This window comes from Adiantum capillus-veneris, chromosome 23 (assembly GCF_014529385.1).
Source record: "Adiantum capillus-veneris isolate H3 chromosome 23, ASM1452938v2, whole genome shotgun sequence".
NCBI lineage: Eukaryota > Viridiplantae > Streptophyta > Polypodiopsida > Polypodiales > Pteridaceae > Adiantum > Adiantum capillus-veneris.
Genome location: NC_140953.1, coordinates 74,086,637 through 74,105,088, shown reverse-complemented (window position 1 = coordinate 74,105,088; position 18,452 = coordinate 74,086,637). Strand labels below are relative to the sequence as shown.

Here is an 18,452-nt window from a genome sequence, read left to right as displayed (position 1 = left end):
AATGTTCAATTTTTACAAGAATCCCTTTAATACTTTATCAACTTCTGCATTCTATATTGGTTATGAGTATAAGAAGAAATGTTCAAAACATTTCCTACAAACTTTCTCCTAGAGAAGACACAAATGTGACATATGCTCCTCGCAATCAAGCTATATGGGCAGGACAAAATTACAGAGTACATTATATAGACGCACCAAAGCTTTAAACATTGGCTTCCTAAAATTGCAAGGGAGGCGAGCAAAAATGTTCAAGACACATAGGAGCAAAACATTGAGCTCTGGATAGATGAAGATATCAAGAAATCGGTAAGGAAGATGGCCCAACAAACTTGTTACATGATACATCACTCAACTTTGAAGTCAATGAGGCTCTATTCCTTCCCCAATACATGTTGAGAAAATGATTTGGAAGATGGCACACGACACACACTTCATGGCACATCACTAAGCTCTACAATGAATGAAGCTTATTCCAACGCCAACGTATCAATGTGACAAACATCTTAAGGCTTGCATTTAACAAATTAAACCACCAACATTGCCCCCAATTACAAAAGTAAGTTCTTCTATGAGAGAGAACCGTACTCACCAATCCATGCTTGCAACTATCCCCTTATCTGCAATCAGCACCGTGGCAGCAATCAAGCTTACCTCCGACTCATTTCAAGTAAGACAAGGCGTTTGGGCGATAGGGAACACCTCCCCAACAAGTTCAAGAGTACGAGCATCATGCATACCTTACTTGAGTACTCAGATTTTGATGACATCCAAGCTTGCTTTCCTCAAGTTTTCAGCCCAAACCACTCCTTACATACCTATCCTCCAACCACGTAGAGTATTCTCAATTGCTACTCTCCACATTCCTTGCGCATAGTCACTCATCAGCTTGACATAGACCATGTGACATGTTTCATTTGGTCCCATAGGTCATAATGATAACATTTATCTCTCACCCAATTCATGTCACTGGCCCTACTGAATGTCCTTCATTAGAGTCTACTTGGCCCAACACGATGGTTTGTCCCTGTGATATGACAAATCCAACAATCAAGCACTTGAACTCCCACCCTGATGTGCTCAATTCCGCCAACTGAGCTAACACCATCTCTCCTTCCTCCCCTCCCCCCCCCCCCCCCCAAAAAGCTCCATCCTAATTGTTTTATTATCCAAAATGCAACGTAAAGGCATCCTCTATCTTTGGGATGCGCCATCACAACCATAGACACAAATGATGTGCCCTGTGTGTATGTATGCTACAATTGTTTACAACTCGAACACATCACGGGTATCCCCGACAATGTGTTAGGGGGCATGCCCTCTGAACATCCCCTCTTTGATGAAAAAGTCTTCTCACCAATAAAGGTAAGGCAAAGCATACCTTGCAGGCTCATTATTTACATTTGTAGAAGAATATTGCTTATTTTTCTCAAATCTGTTAGTGCTGTTACAGCCGTTAGCTGGCCCTTGGCATTTTCAAGCGAAGTCTCTTGTATACTTTCTCCAAGAGCTTTTGATGCTCCGCCTTCTTTGCATATGCTAGGTAGAACATTCTCAAGTACCTGAATGTGAAACAAACAAAAGTTCAGATATTGGCGACTATAGTGGCAACATTTGAGGGAAAATGATGATAACCTGAATGCTTTCAACCATTGCACGGCCAAGTGCCTGCAAGCTAGATCTTGAATGCCTCCCCATGAAAGCTTTTGAGACGCCCTTCATAAAACTGCCTTCGTTGACCTGACCATCATCAATACTGTCCTCATTGGTTGGAAGTAAAAGCTCACTGGCACTATGTCTTCGTCTACTACGCTGCAGCCCTTCCTGAGAACCTTCATTACAGGAGTTGCACAAACATGCTGCTCCGCCTGGCCGGCAGGATGAAGGGCCATTCATGCTTGTACCTGTACTCAGATCAAGCGCATGGATGCAAACACGTTCGCCACTATCTTCCCTCCCGGTGTCTCTTTCCAAGGTGTTACATGCAGGTCCCGTCGAGGCGGTTTCGCTCATCTTTGTACAACATACATCTCCATTGGAGTTTGCTTCCGTGCTTGATGCTTCAGTGACAAAATTGTTAGTATTGACCTCTATATCTGAAGGACCTGACACCAAATCACCGCTTGTAGTCACCAGCTTTGCGCTATCTGAATGAGAAGCCTCAATTATATGGTTGCCTTCCACCCTTCCGGTGCCTCCCAGGCTACTATTCACCAGCACATCCTCTGGAGCACTAACACTTCGCGGTACATTCGGCACATCAGAGCCATCGCCAGCAGCATCCACAGTTTGCGGCTGCTCTTTGGGGAAAACAGAGTTCATCCACCTCTCCTCCCAATAAGACTCTGGTACAGGCGGCCTGATCATTTCAGGAGACCCGGAAAAGCGTTGCTGCAAGACTTTTAGAGGGGAGAATATTTGTGTTTGGAAAGAAGGAGAACGAGAGAAGCTCTTGAGCTTGCTGTTCCTACTGCGTTGCTCAGAAAGCCAAGAATGTTTTGACCCCGGAGATGGTGTTGTCTTCAAAAGCTCTTCTGAGTGCGTTTGCAACCTCTTTGCATTTTCTATCAAGTTCCTGATGTCCACATTCTTGGGAAAATTCAAGAGTTTCTGCAAGCAAGTTGTAGCATTTGATGACGCTAACAAGTTAGATCTCAAATAAAGTATCATAGACACGGCAAAGTTCGTGATGAATGAGCCTCGGGCTGAGCTCCTGCGTGCACCACTCAGATGTTCACTCTCTTTGCCACTATTAGACGCACCAAGAATTGCATCCCAAAGTAGTAACAGCTTTTCCAAATCAAACTCCCTGCCAAAGAGTACACGCAGCCATCGTAAAGCAAAAAATTGAGGCTCCACCCCCAGTCCGACAAGATGTAGGTACAACGACATGTCTACGGCAGCAAGAGAATGATAAATGTCAGCTGAGGCTTCAAGCACAGGAGAAAGCCCTGTGCCTCCATCATTCACAGCAGAAAAATAGTCTGCCAATACGACAGCTGCACCTTGCCCTCTCAACAAGGAATCAAACATGCAATAAGCATCATGTTCCACAAACCTGCCAGAAAGCAAAGCCCCCAATTCTCCTTCTGCACCATAGCTGTCGCTTCCCAGAACCATAGTCTCCAAATTAAAACCAAAATCATCCGCTTCCACCAAAGGTAGGTCGTCCGGGTGAACCCTTCTGAGCCAATCCTCGTCACCAATAAACATGTCCTCACTTGAAACATGTAAGGCAGAGCGAGGAAGCAAGGAGGGTGCCGCAGGTTTCGCTTCTTTACAAAAAGAAAATCGGTCTTCATTAGGAGTGTCAAACCTATCTTCAAACGGATCCTGATACCTTTGGCGTACTTGCGACAAATGGGTAACATCCAGATGGAGAACATAAACCAAGGGAGCAAGCACCTCATGCATACCTGTTGATGGCAACATCAGTCAAGCTCAAGAAAAGCACACATTGGATCATGCGCAAAAATGCACAAGCATTAATAAAATAAGCTAGGGATAGACCTTGTCTGTAGCCGTATTGAGGATGAACCAGCACCCATACGAGCAGAATCCTTCTAAGCATAGCTTGACAGCCATAGCTTTGAAAGAAGCTTCCATGCTCTGGATACAGTCGTGTAAGGTCACTCTCAATTATCTTCTCGAGCTCTGCATTTCTGAAATAGCGTCCCCAAATGCTGTCTACAATACAATCAACATGAGAGGTTGTCATCACGACCAATACAGCTAGCATTGAGCTAGCATTGAGAAAAAAAGCTAGCATTGAGCTATTGCTGGTTAGTAAACTTACCAGGATCTTGCGATAAAGGATTGTTTACACTTAAGTTTTCCCCTTTCTGACCATCTTCCGACGAATGAGGATCTACAATCAGACCCCTCCTCAGCTCTGCATACCTTTAAACATCAAGAGAAGAGATTACCATATGAAGAAATGTGATGAACATTGAATGATCATAAGCCTGGGTCCTTCATACAAAATAGATCAATGGACTGAAGCCTGGCTACATTGAGGGTGGGACTACCAACACAACCACAGATAAGCTTTCAATCTTGCTGTGGATGCAAAACTAAGCAGACCGCATTAAGTACCACCCTGACCTAGTCAATCAAATCATTGAAGGAAATCATTGCACTTTATACATTTGCATCAATGCATACCTTAGAGACTGGCAGAAACTAAAATTAGAGAGGCCAAAAACTACATTGCTGTGGATGCAAAACTAAGCAGACCGCATTAAGTACCACCCTGACCTAGTCAATCAAATCATTGAAGGAAATCATTGCACTTTATACATTTGCATCAATGCATACCTTAGAGATTGGCAGAAACTAAAATTAGAGAGGCCAAAAACTACATTGACCTCAATTTCTCTGATATTTTTCTAGCCATGGTAAAGAAAAAACTGTGCATATGTGCTATCTTACTCAGGCATCCAAGGGCACACACACAAGGCTCGTGCGGTGAATCTTTCAAGAGCTCATATCCACAAAATCTCGGCAACATTTAATTCCAGTCTAATTCTTGGTGCTAACTTTGATGCCCTGAAAAACTACAGATTTGACATGAGGATTCTACCAAGAGAGAAGAGAGTGCAAAAGAGAACCTTCGTCGACCATTGGCTGCTGCACGACGAAGGGACTCGATCGTGGTAGGGCAAATAGGGAGCACGCCAAGCATGACACGCCAGCGCAAACCTCGTAGGCGAGGCTCGGCTGGCCAATCAGATCCTGAGACTGACGCATCACTGAACCGAGGAGACTCGGAGTCGAAGTCCGAAGCATGAGAGCTGGGAGGCATGTTTGAAAGGGGTGACAACCTCAGCAGGAGAACCATGGAGCCAAAGTGGGCGTTTTTCCCAGGCAAGCGCAAGTAACAGGCGCTGAGCAGATCATCAGATGTGAAAGAAGATAACGGTTAAACGGAGCTTCATCACTTCCATGTTTCGGCCTCTTCTTCAATGCTGACTCTCCTGCAGGAAGTGTGCACATTTTGTATGCCACACAACGCACTCTCTCTCACTCTCTTGATGGGCTTGACCTGCTTCGGGCTAAATCCTTACTTCTCGTCGACCCAAAATCTGAAAAGCGTTGATCAAAGATGGGTTCCGATCACGTTCAGAAAAATGAGAAACCAAATGGAGGTAGCGCCGTTGCAGAATTCTCTCTCTCTCTCTCTCTCAGGTTGTCTCAAAAGAGCGGAGCAGCTACGCAATCAAACGAAGAAAGCATCTGATAGCATCTTTGTCCTCGATCCCGAGCGCTCGCTCCTATGATGTGGCGAACACTGCCAGGTTCTCAATCTCTCGTGTGTGTGTGTGTGTGTGTGTGTGTGTGTGTGTGAGAGAGAGAGAGAGAGTGAGTGCGAGAGAGAAGCTCTAGCCAAGACTTTTCTTTTCTCTCATCAAGCACGCTTAAGGTAACCGCATCACTAAAGTGCACCGAGTAAATAAAGGCAAGGTGGTAAAGATCTAGAGAGGGGAGCTCGACGACGGCAAAAAACAAGATCCCTATGATGGTGTGAGACATGATGTGGGCTTAGGTAGTGGTCACGCGAGGTCTAGTTATCTGTAACCCTGACAAATAAGATGTCCCAGTGTTGGTCATGCGAAAGCACAATAGTCACCATAGTTCTATTATGCACAATCGTTTGCAACTATGCCAATTTTGGCATAGTTGCCAAACTATGCAAGGCAAGAGGAATGAATGAACTTGCAAAAGGGCAAAAAACATGTAGCTTTTCAACTTTTGGACGACGTGGTAGGCCTGCAGCGACTGTGTTTGATCTAGCTTGCAACTCATATCTTTCTCTCTCTCCTCTCTTTCCACTAGAGTGCCGGTTTCTAGTTTGTTTTGACTTGCATGTGGCGGTTTTCACACAACAAAGGCTGTGTGTGACCATGAAGCATGGCGTACTTGCTTTTGCATAGGGCGTAGATGCATAGCACTGCTTAGTTCTCAGTTACAGATTACTAAGGTCCGTGTGACCAGTCTCTTACCTATATTTCAGTGGTTTAACCCAGTGAGGTTTAGGGTCGGGTTGCACCCAAGGATAGCAGGGGGAAGATGGAACAAATCAGGTAATGAATCCACTATTTATAGTCCGCATCTTGCTTTCTCGGATCCCTATCAGCACTACACTAATCCCTCCATTTTTCAAGGTATTAAGCTATCTTTTCGGATGAGAGTAGTGCACCACATTTCTCTGCAACTTTGAGCCAATCCAACCACTACCACTACCACTAGGCTATTTATTGGCAAAAAATCCATCACACCTTCTAATCCAAACATGCCATAAATATCCAGCTCAAATGGTATCCCAAAGAATGGTTGGGAAGCCCATTAAATCCCCTAGGAGAATTTGTTGCAACCTCAGCTGTAAACAATTAATACTTGCAAAATGATTTAGAATTTGTAAGTCCTGGTTCTTATCTGTACAAAAAATAAATCGATGAAAAATATATTTTCTTGCATAGTTGCCAGATCCTATAAACCAAGTCCTAAATTTTGGGCTTTATCCTCGATCCACACACTTTTATGGAGAATAAGCAAAAGAAGGGAGAATTTCTTTGGAATTAAAGGTTTGACCCAAGCATGGTGAATTTCCAAATCCATTGCCTTCTATCCCTACCCAATCCCCTTTTGTGTTTAGCTTACCATGAAGGGAGAACAACGTGGGTGTTTGTAGTCAAGGAATTTTAAGAGGGGGAGCCCACCCAGCCATTGAAGATAGTGTAGATCAAGGATCCCTTTATAGCCAATTTTCCATATATGCCCTTTTAGAAAGAGAACAATGTGCCAGTGAATAAGAGTTGTGTCAATAGTAGAAAGGCCAAACTTAGTAATAAGTCCTTCTTTTGAAAAGAATCTCACACTATTATTATCCCATATGTCTTGCTTGGTTCTAAAACCCTTTTTATACAGATTATGAGCTTTTCTGTCCTCCACCTTGGGTATATTAAGGGCCGATCACCAGAAACGATCGAATTTTATACTATCCCAATTATGCTTATTGTTGATATCTAGACAAATGATTTCTTTGTATCTATTCCATGCCTTCCATGGTCCTCTACCTGATTTCTAAACCTGTTGTATTGATGTTTTTGGAAGCCTCTAGCAATAGCATAAACAATGTAGTGATCAATTGCTTGAACTCTACTAGGAAGGTTTGACATGAAACCCTCCCATATTTTAAGGTTTACTTCAAATCTGCTCATCACCCACATCCATCTTTGTTTGAGGCTTATTTCAAAACCCATTTGATACTTAACAATCAAAATCCTTGTTCTTTGAGCCAATTTGGAATGGAAGAGTAAACCCCAATGTTTGAGTGATTAGCGACCAATCTAGAAGCTATGCAAAATGAGTCCAAACACTTCCAAAACTCTTTTATGGATTGGTTGTCATTGTGTATGAATCTTGTAGTGTCATCAACACACATCTACAAACACATTTGATCTCCTTTTGGAAGGAGTATTCCTTTGAACTTTCCTTGTCGAACATGTCCTACACTAGACTGTTCAGACCTGTGACAATAGAAAAGAGGAGTAGGACCAAGGAAACAGCCATGTCGAATAGCCTCTTGAGATCTATATGCTCGATTAATGTACCATTAACACAAACTTCATAATTTGAAATTTTTAGCAAAGTTTTAATACCCGTAACCAAGTTTGGACGTAGATCCAAATCCTTTAGAAATTAAATGATAAGGTCCCATTCTACTCGATCATATGCCTTGCCAAAATCGGTCTTAGCATAAACAAAATCTTGGTTGGTTTCCTCAGTGTGTTCTATGCCTTCTCAAAAAGAAATGATGACATCCAAAATGTACTTCCTTTTATGAAACCCTTCTGCTCTTTACTTATCCAATTTTGAAGATGATATTTTAACGGAATAGCAATCACTTTAGCTAAGATCTTCTAAATCACAAGATGACAGTGTGTTATAGGACACCAATTGCTGAAAACTACCTTGTCCCCCTCCTTATGCAAGAGTTTGATTATCCCAGTGTTTATGAAACATGGGAGAGCTCTATATTCAAGAGATTCTTCCCAAAGGAGAGGGATTTTGGGAGTCAATATATCCATGGATTAACTAGGAATCCATCAAATCCAAGTTTATTTTTCCTTTCTTTAGAGATTTGATTGCATCCTTGACCTCAAATAGTGAAAAAGGGGAATCCGATTGTTGAGCAAGAGAGGTAAGTACTAAGTCTACACCTTGAGATTTCTTCTTTAGCTAGTCTCTTTGCCTCTATGTTTAAGGAAGGAGTTGCAAAGATGTTATTGAAATGATGATCAACAAGATCCAGATTCTCTTGAACAGTGGCACACAACCCTTAACCATTATTGAGCATTGGGATACTATCGTGTGCTTTCTTTCTCCTTAAGAGTGTGAACATTTCAGTGGTGCGCCTATTGGCTTTGGGAAACCACATGGTCTTGAAGAATATTTTCTTTCCTATTGAGCTCATTTATTTCTGTGTTGGATGGTTCACTTCTAAGCTATCTAATCGCTTTATTAGGCTTGCTCTGCGATCTGATCTTCTAGCTCTTCTAGTCTCTTGTATCTTTCAAACCTGATGTCTTTTTTTATTTCATTGACCTATTTACTCTACCTCAAGAATTATTTTTGGGAGAGACTCGTTGCCTGCATCCAAGCTTTAGCTGGAAAGTGGGTTGTTTGAATGCTACTTCTTAGATAGTATGATTCTCTTCCCTTATTAAAGGAATCTCTAGAAGATAAATATCTACATGGAGCCAAGCTTTTGAGGGCTTTGGGGCATCCTCCAAATGGATAGTTATAGGGTGATGGTCCAAGAGGCATTTGGTTTTGGATAATTTGGCCTCAGCCCAAGTGAAGCTTGAAAGAAGTGACGAAGAAATATAGCATCGTTCTAGTCTAGACTTTTATATTTTTGGCAAGAGAAATCCCCAATGTCTCCTATATCCACTTCAGCAAAATGTTATGAGAGCTCGTTCAAATCTTCCAATGCAAACCCTCTAAGAGTTGTTCCAAGGCCTTTGTACCTACCTTTATGAGTTTTCACCATGTTAAAATCTCCAAATAACACCAAAGGTATATCCATGTTAGCTAAAAGAGATTCCAAAGTACCAATTTTGTTTTGAACAGCCACAACATGTAACAAGTGAAAAGGGGGCTCAAAGGGGGTAGGGGTGGTAAAGTTGAAACTACACCATCTAGCTTCAAGATCAAAGTCAACTGAGGCTAGTGCCAAAGAATGCTTGATACCTAGAGTTGCACCTCTAAAGTGAGGGGTGAAGATAAAGTCAGGAGCAATAGGCTTAAGTCTATTGTCCAAGTTAGAAGCCAATAAGTTGAACTCTTAAAGAGCTATGAAATCTACATAATTAACGTTGATCCAACCCTTTATAAGAGTATATTTTTTAGGGTATGTAAATTCCATTATATTCCAAGAGACCCCTTTCATTTTCTAGGTTTATTAGGTATTTCCCAAGGGTTCCTTGAGGTTTTTTGAGGAGATTTCTCTACTTGAGTATGATTCCTTTTGTTCTCTTTGTGGAACTCCATGGGGATAATTTCTTTTTCTTTCCAAGGATCTTTGATCATTGTTCTTTTGTCAAAGAGATAACAAAGTCTGATACTTGAGAGACATGTGGTGTAGAAGTTGTAGATGTTGGAGTATCTTTTGTTCCCGTATTTTTAATCCACATGATTAAATTACTTCACTCGTTATGTCATTGACGCCGTGTTGCTTGTGAAGGAGTTTTTGATTGAGTTGGTTTAGTTTCCTTATGTGTTTCTAGGGTTTCCAGTGGGATAAACTCTTCATTGTTAAGCTAAGCTAGTAAGAACATATCTATTGGGTTAAGGCTTTCTTTGTTTTTGGGGTTGGTGCATTTTCTTGACCTTTGCTGACTGGGACGATGTTGCCTTTATCTACTATGCCTATGGATCATGTTGATGGAGGTTTTTCTCATGTGGTGGTTAAAGCCACTAGTATGCACAATAGCATACCGTTTGTAACCATTTTGTTGCTATTTGGGGATGTTCAACGCCCTAATCTTGTTGCATGTATTGGGGACCTTTAACTTTAGTTTTATTGGTAACGACCATAGAAAATCTTGTATGGTTCTGCATTTCTCGTATGGAAGGGTGTGGTTTTGCGGAACTGTTGAGAGTAGAGGTTGGATACTCAACAGAAAGTGCTAGACTTCTCATGCCAGTGTGTGGGTGTTGTGTGAGGAGAAGAGTGGGAGTGGACGTAGGTGCACTATGAAGGCTCGGGAGTGAAAAGGAGAGAGGATGGTTATGAGGATCCTAGTACTTATTGCTCCACACCCCAAAGTGGGATTCATGTGCACCATGTGTCCCTGGGTTCAAGAGAAATATTGGAGGAAATTTTGAGAAACTTGGGGTTAGACGGTTGGCTAGCAATGAGAGCATGAGAAAAGATTGTATTAGTGGTTAAGTGAGTACAATGAGCACGATGGAAGTCCATGTCTCGAGGCTCACACCATTGCTACACAGAGCTCACCCCATTTTTCATGGGGCCATGTTTTGCCTTATTGATCAAGAAAACTCATGTGGGGATGCATGGTTAGACCATTAACCTGCCAAATGGAAGACTCAAGTACTGCAATTGGGAGTTTCTTTCCCTTCGTTTCCTTGAGATGCTTGTTGTTCCCGCAATGTGATCTTCATAAAAATTGTTGATGGTTTTAAAGCATTAATGAAAGACAATTGGCAACTTTCTTTGCCATCTGATTTCCTTGAGATGCTTGTTGTTACCACAATGTGATCTTCATAAATTGTTGATGGTTTTAGTCATGAGGCTTATGGAACGTTTGGAAGCAATTGTGGACCTCTTGATTAAGTTGGTCCAATTGGGTTCAGTTGCATATGGCTATACTTTGAACATATTTCCACCCTTTCAACATCCTTGGATGGATTGTTGCTTGCATTCATGCTCTCAAAGATCAACATGGTTATCAGACACGGTCTCATGGAGATTGATGTAGAGAGGGCATAAGTGACTTCCTCAAGAGTTGGGGAAGAAAGTGAAATTTTACAAAGAGCATTTTCTGATTTTTTCCATTTATCTTTCCAAGATTTATGTTGAGTTGAATGGACTTGCCATTTGTTTCAATATGAATTCAATCATGATTTCTTTTCGCATCACTCTTTTGATTCTCAGTCTCTCTAGCTTAAGATCTTGTTGCCATGTTTATAAGAGAAATTTGTTGGGGTATAAAGCCCAATGTGGTCGCCCAGGTAAGTGGGCGGGCCGCCAGGTATGTACACATATTCTTTTGTAAAAACCTAATAAGAACTCACTATGCTCTACACATTACAGTAGAGCGAGTTCACCATATCGTCGTGCTCTTCTTCTCGCACTCTCTCTCTCGCGTCGCACTTCCGCTCGTACTCCTTCAACTGGTATCAGAGCTCAGATGGAGGCTCGGGGCAGCACTGCAGGAGGCTAGAGTCACTAGCTCAGATTGGAGTGGAATTCGACAGGCGAAGACACGGCCCCGAATCTCGTGGGCAAGCCCGAAGGGCTTGGTGCTGTCAGAATTTCATTCTGAGGTCATCTCGGCCACCGTTCGGCTTCGACAAAGGTCTACGCAGGCCATTTTCGACTACGTGGTCTCGACGGGTGCAGATCCGACTCTGCAAATTTGGGGTTTTCGGCCTACGACTGCAGGTGCTGAAGATATCGACACTCCCAGAGTGTTGATTTATGGTTGTCTACACATCGAAGGACGGCTCACAGTTCTTGGAGGCGTGTCACATACGACACGGACGCATCTACACACAGACTGTAGGCGACATCCACTAGTTCATCAGGTAGCTTGTGTTTGCTGCTTGATATTCCAGATTTCATCCTGACATTGCAGGTACTTCCACATGGGATGTATTGTCAGAGATGATGTATGTCTGTTGAGGGTTTGCTGGCTGTGAGTCACGTACAAAGCAAGGCTTGTTGCCAAGGGCTTTAAGCAAGAACAAGGCATTGACTTTGATGAAGTCTTCTCTCCGGTGGTCAAGATGACTACATTGAGATGCTTTCTTGCATTGGTTGCCATATTAGATTTGGTGTTGCACCAAATGGATGTCAAGACAGCGTTCTTGCATGGTGATTTAGATGTGGAAATTTACATGCAGCAGCCGGAAGGGTTTGTTGAGAAAGGCAAGGAAGATTGGGTATGCCAGTTGTTAAAGAGTCTTTATGGCTTAAAACAATCACGGAGGGCATGGTACCATAAATTCCACAAGTTTATGCTTTCTCAAGGCTACAAACGTAGTGAGTTCGATCACTGTCTATATACAAAGAAGGCTAAGGATGGCAGTTGGCTGATCCTTATTTTGTATGTGGATGACATGTTGATTGCTAGCAAGCACTTGGAAGAAATTTCAGCTTTGAAGTCAAAGATGGCAAAATCGTTTGACATGAAAGACATGGGTGAGGCAAGTCATATACTTGGTATGCGCATTGAGAGAGATAGATCAAAGAAGTTGATTTGGTTATCTCAAACAGAGTATATTGACAAGGTTTTGCAACGTTTCAATATGGAGAAGGGAAAGGCATTGAGTGTTCCATTGCCACCATATGTGAAACTTAGCAAACAAGATTGTCATGTGTCTGAGGAAGAACAGGCTGAAATGGATAAGATTCCATATGCGTCTGCAGTGGGTAGTTTGATGTATGCAATGATTGCTACTCGCCTAGACATTGCATTTGCAGTGGGAGTAGTAAGTCGATACATGTCAAACCCAGGCAAGAAACATTGGGAGGCAGTGAAAGGAATATTGAGATACCTAAAAGCTACAAAGAGTATGCGTATATGCTATGGGAGTCAGGAGCTAAGTGTAAAGGGTTTTACAGACTCAGATTATGCAGGTGACTTAGACAACCGAAGGTCTACGTCAGGGTATGTCTTTACATTGGCTGGTGGAGCAGTATCATGGCGTTCTAGATTACAAGATTGTGTTACTCAGTCTACTACAGAGGCTGAATATGTTGCAGCATCAGAGGCATGCAAAGAATCAATTTGGCTTAATCGACTAGTAACAGATTTGGGAATCAAAGAAGAGATGCCTGTGTTATATTGTGATAGTCAAAGTGCTATACAATTGGCTCGCAATCCAGTTTATCACTCAAAGACAAAGCATGTGGATGTGAAGTATCATTTCATCAGGGAAATGCTCGAGGATAAGCAACTTCAGCTTGTCAAAGTTCACACCACAGAAAATCCTGCTGATCTACTTACAAAAGGACTTCCCTCAGAGAGATTTGCGCATTTTCGCAAGCAGTTAGGTGTAGGGTAGTACATCACTTCTCTACATCTCTTGTATATTAGCTTGTATAGTAGCTTCTCTCACACTTAAAGTACCACATTGGACTTTAAGTGGGAGGTTGTTGGGGTATAAAGCCCAATGTGGTCGCTCAGGTAAGTGGGCGGGCCGCCAGGTATGTACACATATTCTTTTGTAAAAACCTAATAAGAACCCACTATGCTCTACACATTACAGTAGAGCGAGTTCACCATATCGTCGTGCTCTTCTTCTCGCACTCTCTCTCGCGTCGCACTTCCGCTCGTACTCCTTCAAAATTTTCTCACCATACAACCCACTTGAACCGGGTATAATTTCTATCATGTTCATAGACCTGCATTTTTCCTACTCTATTGAGATGTTTGGAGCAATCCTAAATGAGATGTGTTTTGCCACACTTTAAACAAAATCCAAATAATATCACTTTTTACTCTTTATATGTACAATTTCTAGGCCAATGATTACCTTCACACTCATAACATGGTCCTCTTTATTGAGGTTGTTGTGGTGGTGCTTGAATCTTGGGAGAGGTGGATTATATGGTCAATCTGTGATAGGGTTACATTTGTAGTAACACTCATTTGTCTCATTGTTCACCAACTCTATTCGATTGCACAACATTTGATCATTGCAATATGTTTGCAACTAGTGGTTGTGGTTGAGTGTAGCATTGTGTTATTGGATGATCACCCCTCCAAATGTCACACTTTGTTATTTGAGGTTGTGTAAATTTTGTGCTTGTTTAAAAACTTGATTTATCCTTCTTACTACCTCATTAGTGATTTGCTCTACATTTGCTACATGTGTAAGTTGCTTCTTGCTCAATCATGAGATACATGAACTGTCAAGCATGAAACAAAAACCACCTATGGACACTCGAGTGTCTAAACAACCAACCCAATTTGAGTCCAAACAAGCATGTAAATCTGGCGGCAATGATCCCCCCTTGGGATAAAACAAGCCAAGATGTAAAGTGCCATTCAAGTAGCAAAAAATCCTCTTGAGAGCTTGCCAATGCTTAGACCCTGGGCTATGCATGAATCTGAGGACCTGTGAGACTGCAAACTCAATATCCGACCTCATGTAGTATACATAAATAAGACAGCCAATAGCAGTTTGGTAAAGAGTGACATCGATAGGATCACCAACATCATGAAGACTCAATTTCAAACTTGTTTCTATGGGAGTGACAATAGGTTTTCAATTCTCAAGTCCAAACTTACATAGTGAGGCGGTCCGGGGCGGGCAACAAGAGAGGCGACCTCTAAACACCCCTCAAGGCTCCCGTGCTGCTCAATTGGGGCTGGGGCAACCACAAGCACAACAAAACAACAAACCCACAGCCAAACCCAAACAAGATAGGGGCACCACCTAGTTATGGTATGCGAACTAGGACGCAAGAGAGATTTTGGCACAACCAAGAAGATGCACCACACAACACACACAAGCAACCTCACACCAAGACACACATGAAATGGACCAGAGAGAGCTAGAGCAAAGGGAAGAGAGAGAGGAAAGTATCTTGCGTAATACCTTATTTGTGACTTGCAAATGGAGATGGTTCGTCATGATGCTATCGTAGAACTTGTACAAAACTCACTCGCTGCTTAGTAATTGCTAAACATTGCCAACACACACACACTGTCTTAGGGTGTGGGAGACCTCTCACCACAATACCCTCTTACAATGGACAAAAAACTGGCAATGAAAGACACACTAAAACACTTTCTAAAATCAAGATCAACCGATAAAAACCCAAAATACACAAGTCACCTTGAATTCACCAAACCGTATTGCACAAATGGAAGGACAAAGATTTGAACGTCGAATCATGCCTTTGATGCACCAAACCTCAATTTATTGATGATGAAGAATCATATACAATAGTGGTTTTGAGATTTGTGGAACTCATGCTCTCTCACTTGCAATGTGTAGCTCGAAGGCTTCTCTCACACCAAGAGTGAAGCTCACAAGTGGTTGCTACACCTAAGTCTCTCCTCACGCATAGAGTGTTGTGATGCATGGTTTTTAGGACCCCTTCTGAAGATGCAATAAAGGCACAGTCAGTTGTTGGGGAGATGAGGATACTCTAGTCCAAGGGATCTCGAAAGAGAAGAAATATCTACTTCACAAGCACCAAAGAGTAAAAAGTGCCATGGACAGAAGATACGTGGGAACGAGCTCTTATGCATGCCTACAACCTATATCTTACAGAATAGCCCATTCTAGATGTGAATTTCTAGTGAAATTTACACGAGGATGTTAGTGTGGACTCACAGCACAGCATACTCCGTTTTCACTTTTTTACCGATAGTAAATATTTTTTACCACAGTAAATATTTTTTTTACCTACAGTAAATATTTTTCACCTACATGGTAAATACAAATCACTTTTTACCTACAGTAACTTTTTTTACCCATGGTAAATATTTTTTACTGCACCATAAGTATTTGGTAGGTAACAGTTCACTGTTACTAGAAGCAGTGATTGGGCATCAACAATGCAGTTACATGAGGAGAAAAGGAGAAAATCTTCTGGTAAAGGTGAGTCAACAGGGATAAAGACTTTTGAGTTGAAAAGAGACATGCTGATTTTTTCAAAGAACACATGTCAAAAGAAGCCATGGTTGAGGATTTTTTGAGAATTTGATATTCAGGAGGACCCAGCAGGTCCCCCCCCTGACATGTGCAGAATCTCCAGTTTCAACAGCCACCTACCTGCTCTTAAATGCTGGTCAAGGCCTTATCCCCATGTGTCACAATCAGAAAAATCAGCATTTACCCTCCCCTCTCACATCACTCTAGAGAATATCTTGATGGTGACATATCAGGTGACCTCAATCTGTTGACCACCCTAAGCAAAAAGTAACCCCAATCAGCGGATTTAAGCATGTTTATCCCTAATCCTAAACCCTCTCAAAAACCTATATAAGGAGGCCTTCTCTCACTCAAAACCACAACACTTCACCCCCTTCACCAAGAAATGAAGCTATGACGATATTGCTCACAACGAGGAGCTATGGATGGAGCTCTACTCTCTCTCTCCCTCTCTCTCTCTCCCTCTAGTATGCTACATTACTAGTCCTAAAACCTAAATAAGGAGTCTTCTCTCATGCTCCATGGCCACCATCCTCGCCATCATTCTCTAAGGTATTGATGTGTTTCTAGTAGGATCATACCTACTTGCTGGGTTGATTGTTTTTTTGACAAGGGATTATGCCATCCTTGGCTTGCTTCTCTATATCCTTGTTATGTATGATCAGATGCCGTTGTATTGTTAAGCTGATGTCTTGTGTATATATATGCTACATAAGGTCCCTAAGCTTCGTTTCTATGTGTTTTGCCATATGTTTTGATGCCATCATAATGCCAGAAGTCTCACTTGCCTATGTGCACTATGTGTGAGGTCCCTAAACCTCTTAATTTAGGGTGCTGCCCCCTTTGTTTTGTTCTTTGCTTGTTTGCATGAGGCGTGGTTTGTGGAGTGTGCACGAGTACAGAGGCCACCCGATTGCACTGCTCTTTTTCCCGCCATCATGTTGGGGTGCTATGTGAGATGTTGGAGGTTGTTTTACAAGAAGGAGAGGGGCCTATTTATAGGTTGGAGACCCCTCATAAAGATTATTGGAAATCCTAATTTACAAGCTAACAAATCAGGATTATGATTTTTTTGAATATCAAAACATTGCGGGCCTTCTTTGTCTGCTTGAGTCATGGGTGTGGGCTCAAAAGAGAGCATTATTGATGGTGAATAAGGTGAAAGTAGAGTTTTAAGGAAAAGGAGAGAGAGAGGGAGAGAGAGAGAGAGTTACTTTGTACATGTCTTGAGGTGAGGTGTCTTTTATGGTTAGGTCAATGCTATTTTGTGTTAGTATGTTAGTGGTTAGTGTTAGTAATCACTAGAAAGTTAATGATATATTTACAATGGGTAGGATGAGTTGATTTGATGAAGGAAGAGGGGTGAATTAAAAGAGAATCATTGAGATGGTGAAGCTTTGAAGAAGCTTGAACTCACCCTTGTGTAGATTGTGGAAAAAATGACCGCTGGCCTTTTTCTTCTTCTTCGTTTCTTTACGCCGCCGCCACGGTTGACCACCACGATGAAAAGAGGATTTGTTGATGAAAAATCCTCAATTTGCAGAAGTTATCATGGTTAAGATGCTGAATTTTAGATATTTTTAGGAGAGGTAAATGAAATTGTAACATAGAAGCAATAGAGAGAGACATGGATAGGGTGTATGTATGTAGAGGTTCATAAAAGAACTATAGGGATGAGAGAGAAGGGTAATGGTGAAGAGGGTGGGAGAAGCCATGGAAATTGCAGGTTTGAGTGAGGGAAGGAGAGGGAGGGATGTGTAAGAGTGAGTAGGTGTGTGGAAGGGTGAGAGAAGACTAAGGGCTACTTGTGAGAAAAGTGGGCAGACTGGGGTCCACTCAAAAAATCATAGCTCACCGCTGGTAGCTCCAAAAATCATGAAAAAATTTGAGGTGATTATTCAGAGCGTGGGCTACAATTTCTCTTTTGACCACCGCTCCAAATTCGGAGTGGAGGTAGGTGCCAAAATTATCACCAAAAAGCCTGTTTTTTATGCCTGCAAAAGTCTTTTAGTGGCCCCCTCCTTTGTTGAATTTGTACAATGCATCCAAGAGTGAGCCCCTCCTTTGTCATATTATAATACAAAGCATCCAAGTTGCCCTTGACCCATGCATGGAGGAGGATTATTGGTGAATAAAGAAATATATACATGGTGGGACTAGTGTATGGACTATTCATGGATTTTAGCTCAATGAGCACATGGTGTTAGAATAATGAGTAAAAATAATAATAAAAATATGGAAGAGTTATGGATATGGAAAGATATTGGAATCATATGATATGGTCCCTCCTTGAATTATTTTGGGTGAAAGAGGAAAAGGTATGCAAGTAAATAATATAATAAACGTAACCAATGAGTAGAAATCAATTTTTTGTTTTCACGAGGGTGAGGGTGAAAATGTGGGAGTGATTTGTATAAAGGAAAAATATAAGGTTAGAGTATATACATATTGGCAAAAAATATACTTATGGTGTAAGAGGATAAAAGAAGGTGTACAAAGGTTTAATAAAACACACACCTAAGTAGAAATATTTA

The 18,452-nt window shown here is 41.8% G+C and overlaps 1 protein-coding gene across 1 annotated transcript; it reads right to left on the bottom strand.

Moving 5' to 3' along the window:
• Positions 1–201: 201 nt before the first annotated feature.
• On the bottom strand, positions 202–5,366 carry LOC147427989 (uncharacterized). The gene is made up of 5 exons (XM_086496489.1): positions 4,608–5,366; positions 3,794–3,897; positions 3,508–3,684; positions 1,633–3,413; positions 202–1,559 (listed from the first exon to the last, which is right to left on the bottom strand). Exons 1-5 carry the CDS (start codon positions 4,835–4,837, stop codon positions 1,395–1,397), a joined length of 2,457 nt encoding a protein of 818 aa, XP_086352615.1. The 5' UTR covers positions 4,838–5,366; the 3' UTR covers positions 202–1,394.
• Between the last annotated feature and the right edge of the window lie 13,086 nt (positions 5,367–18,452).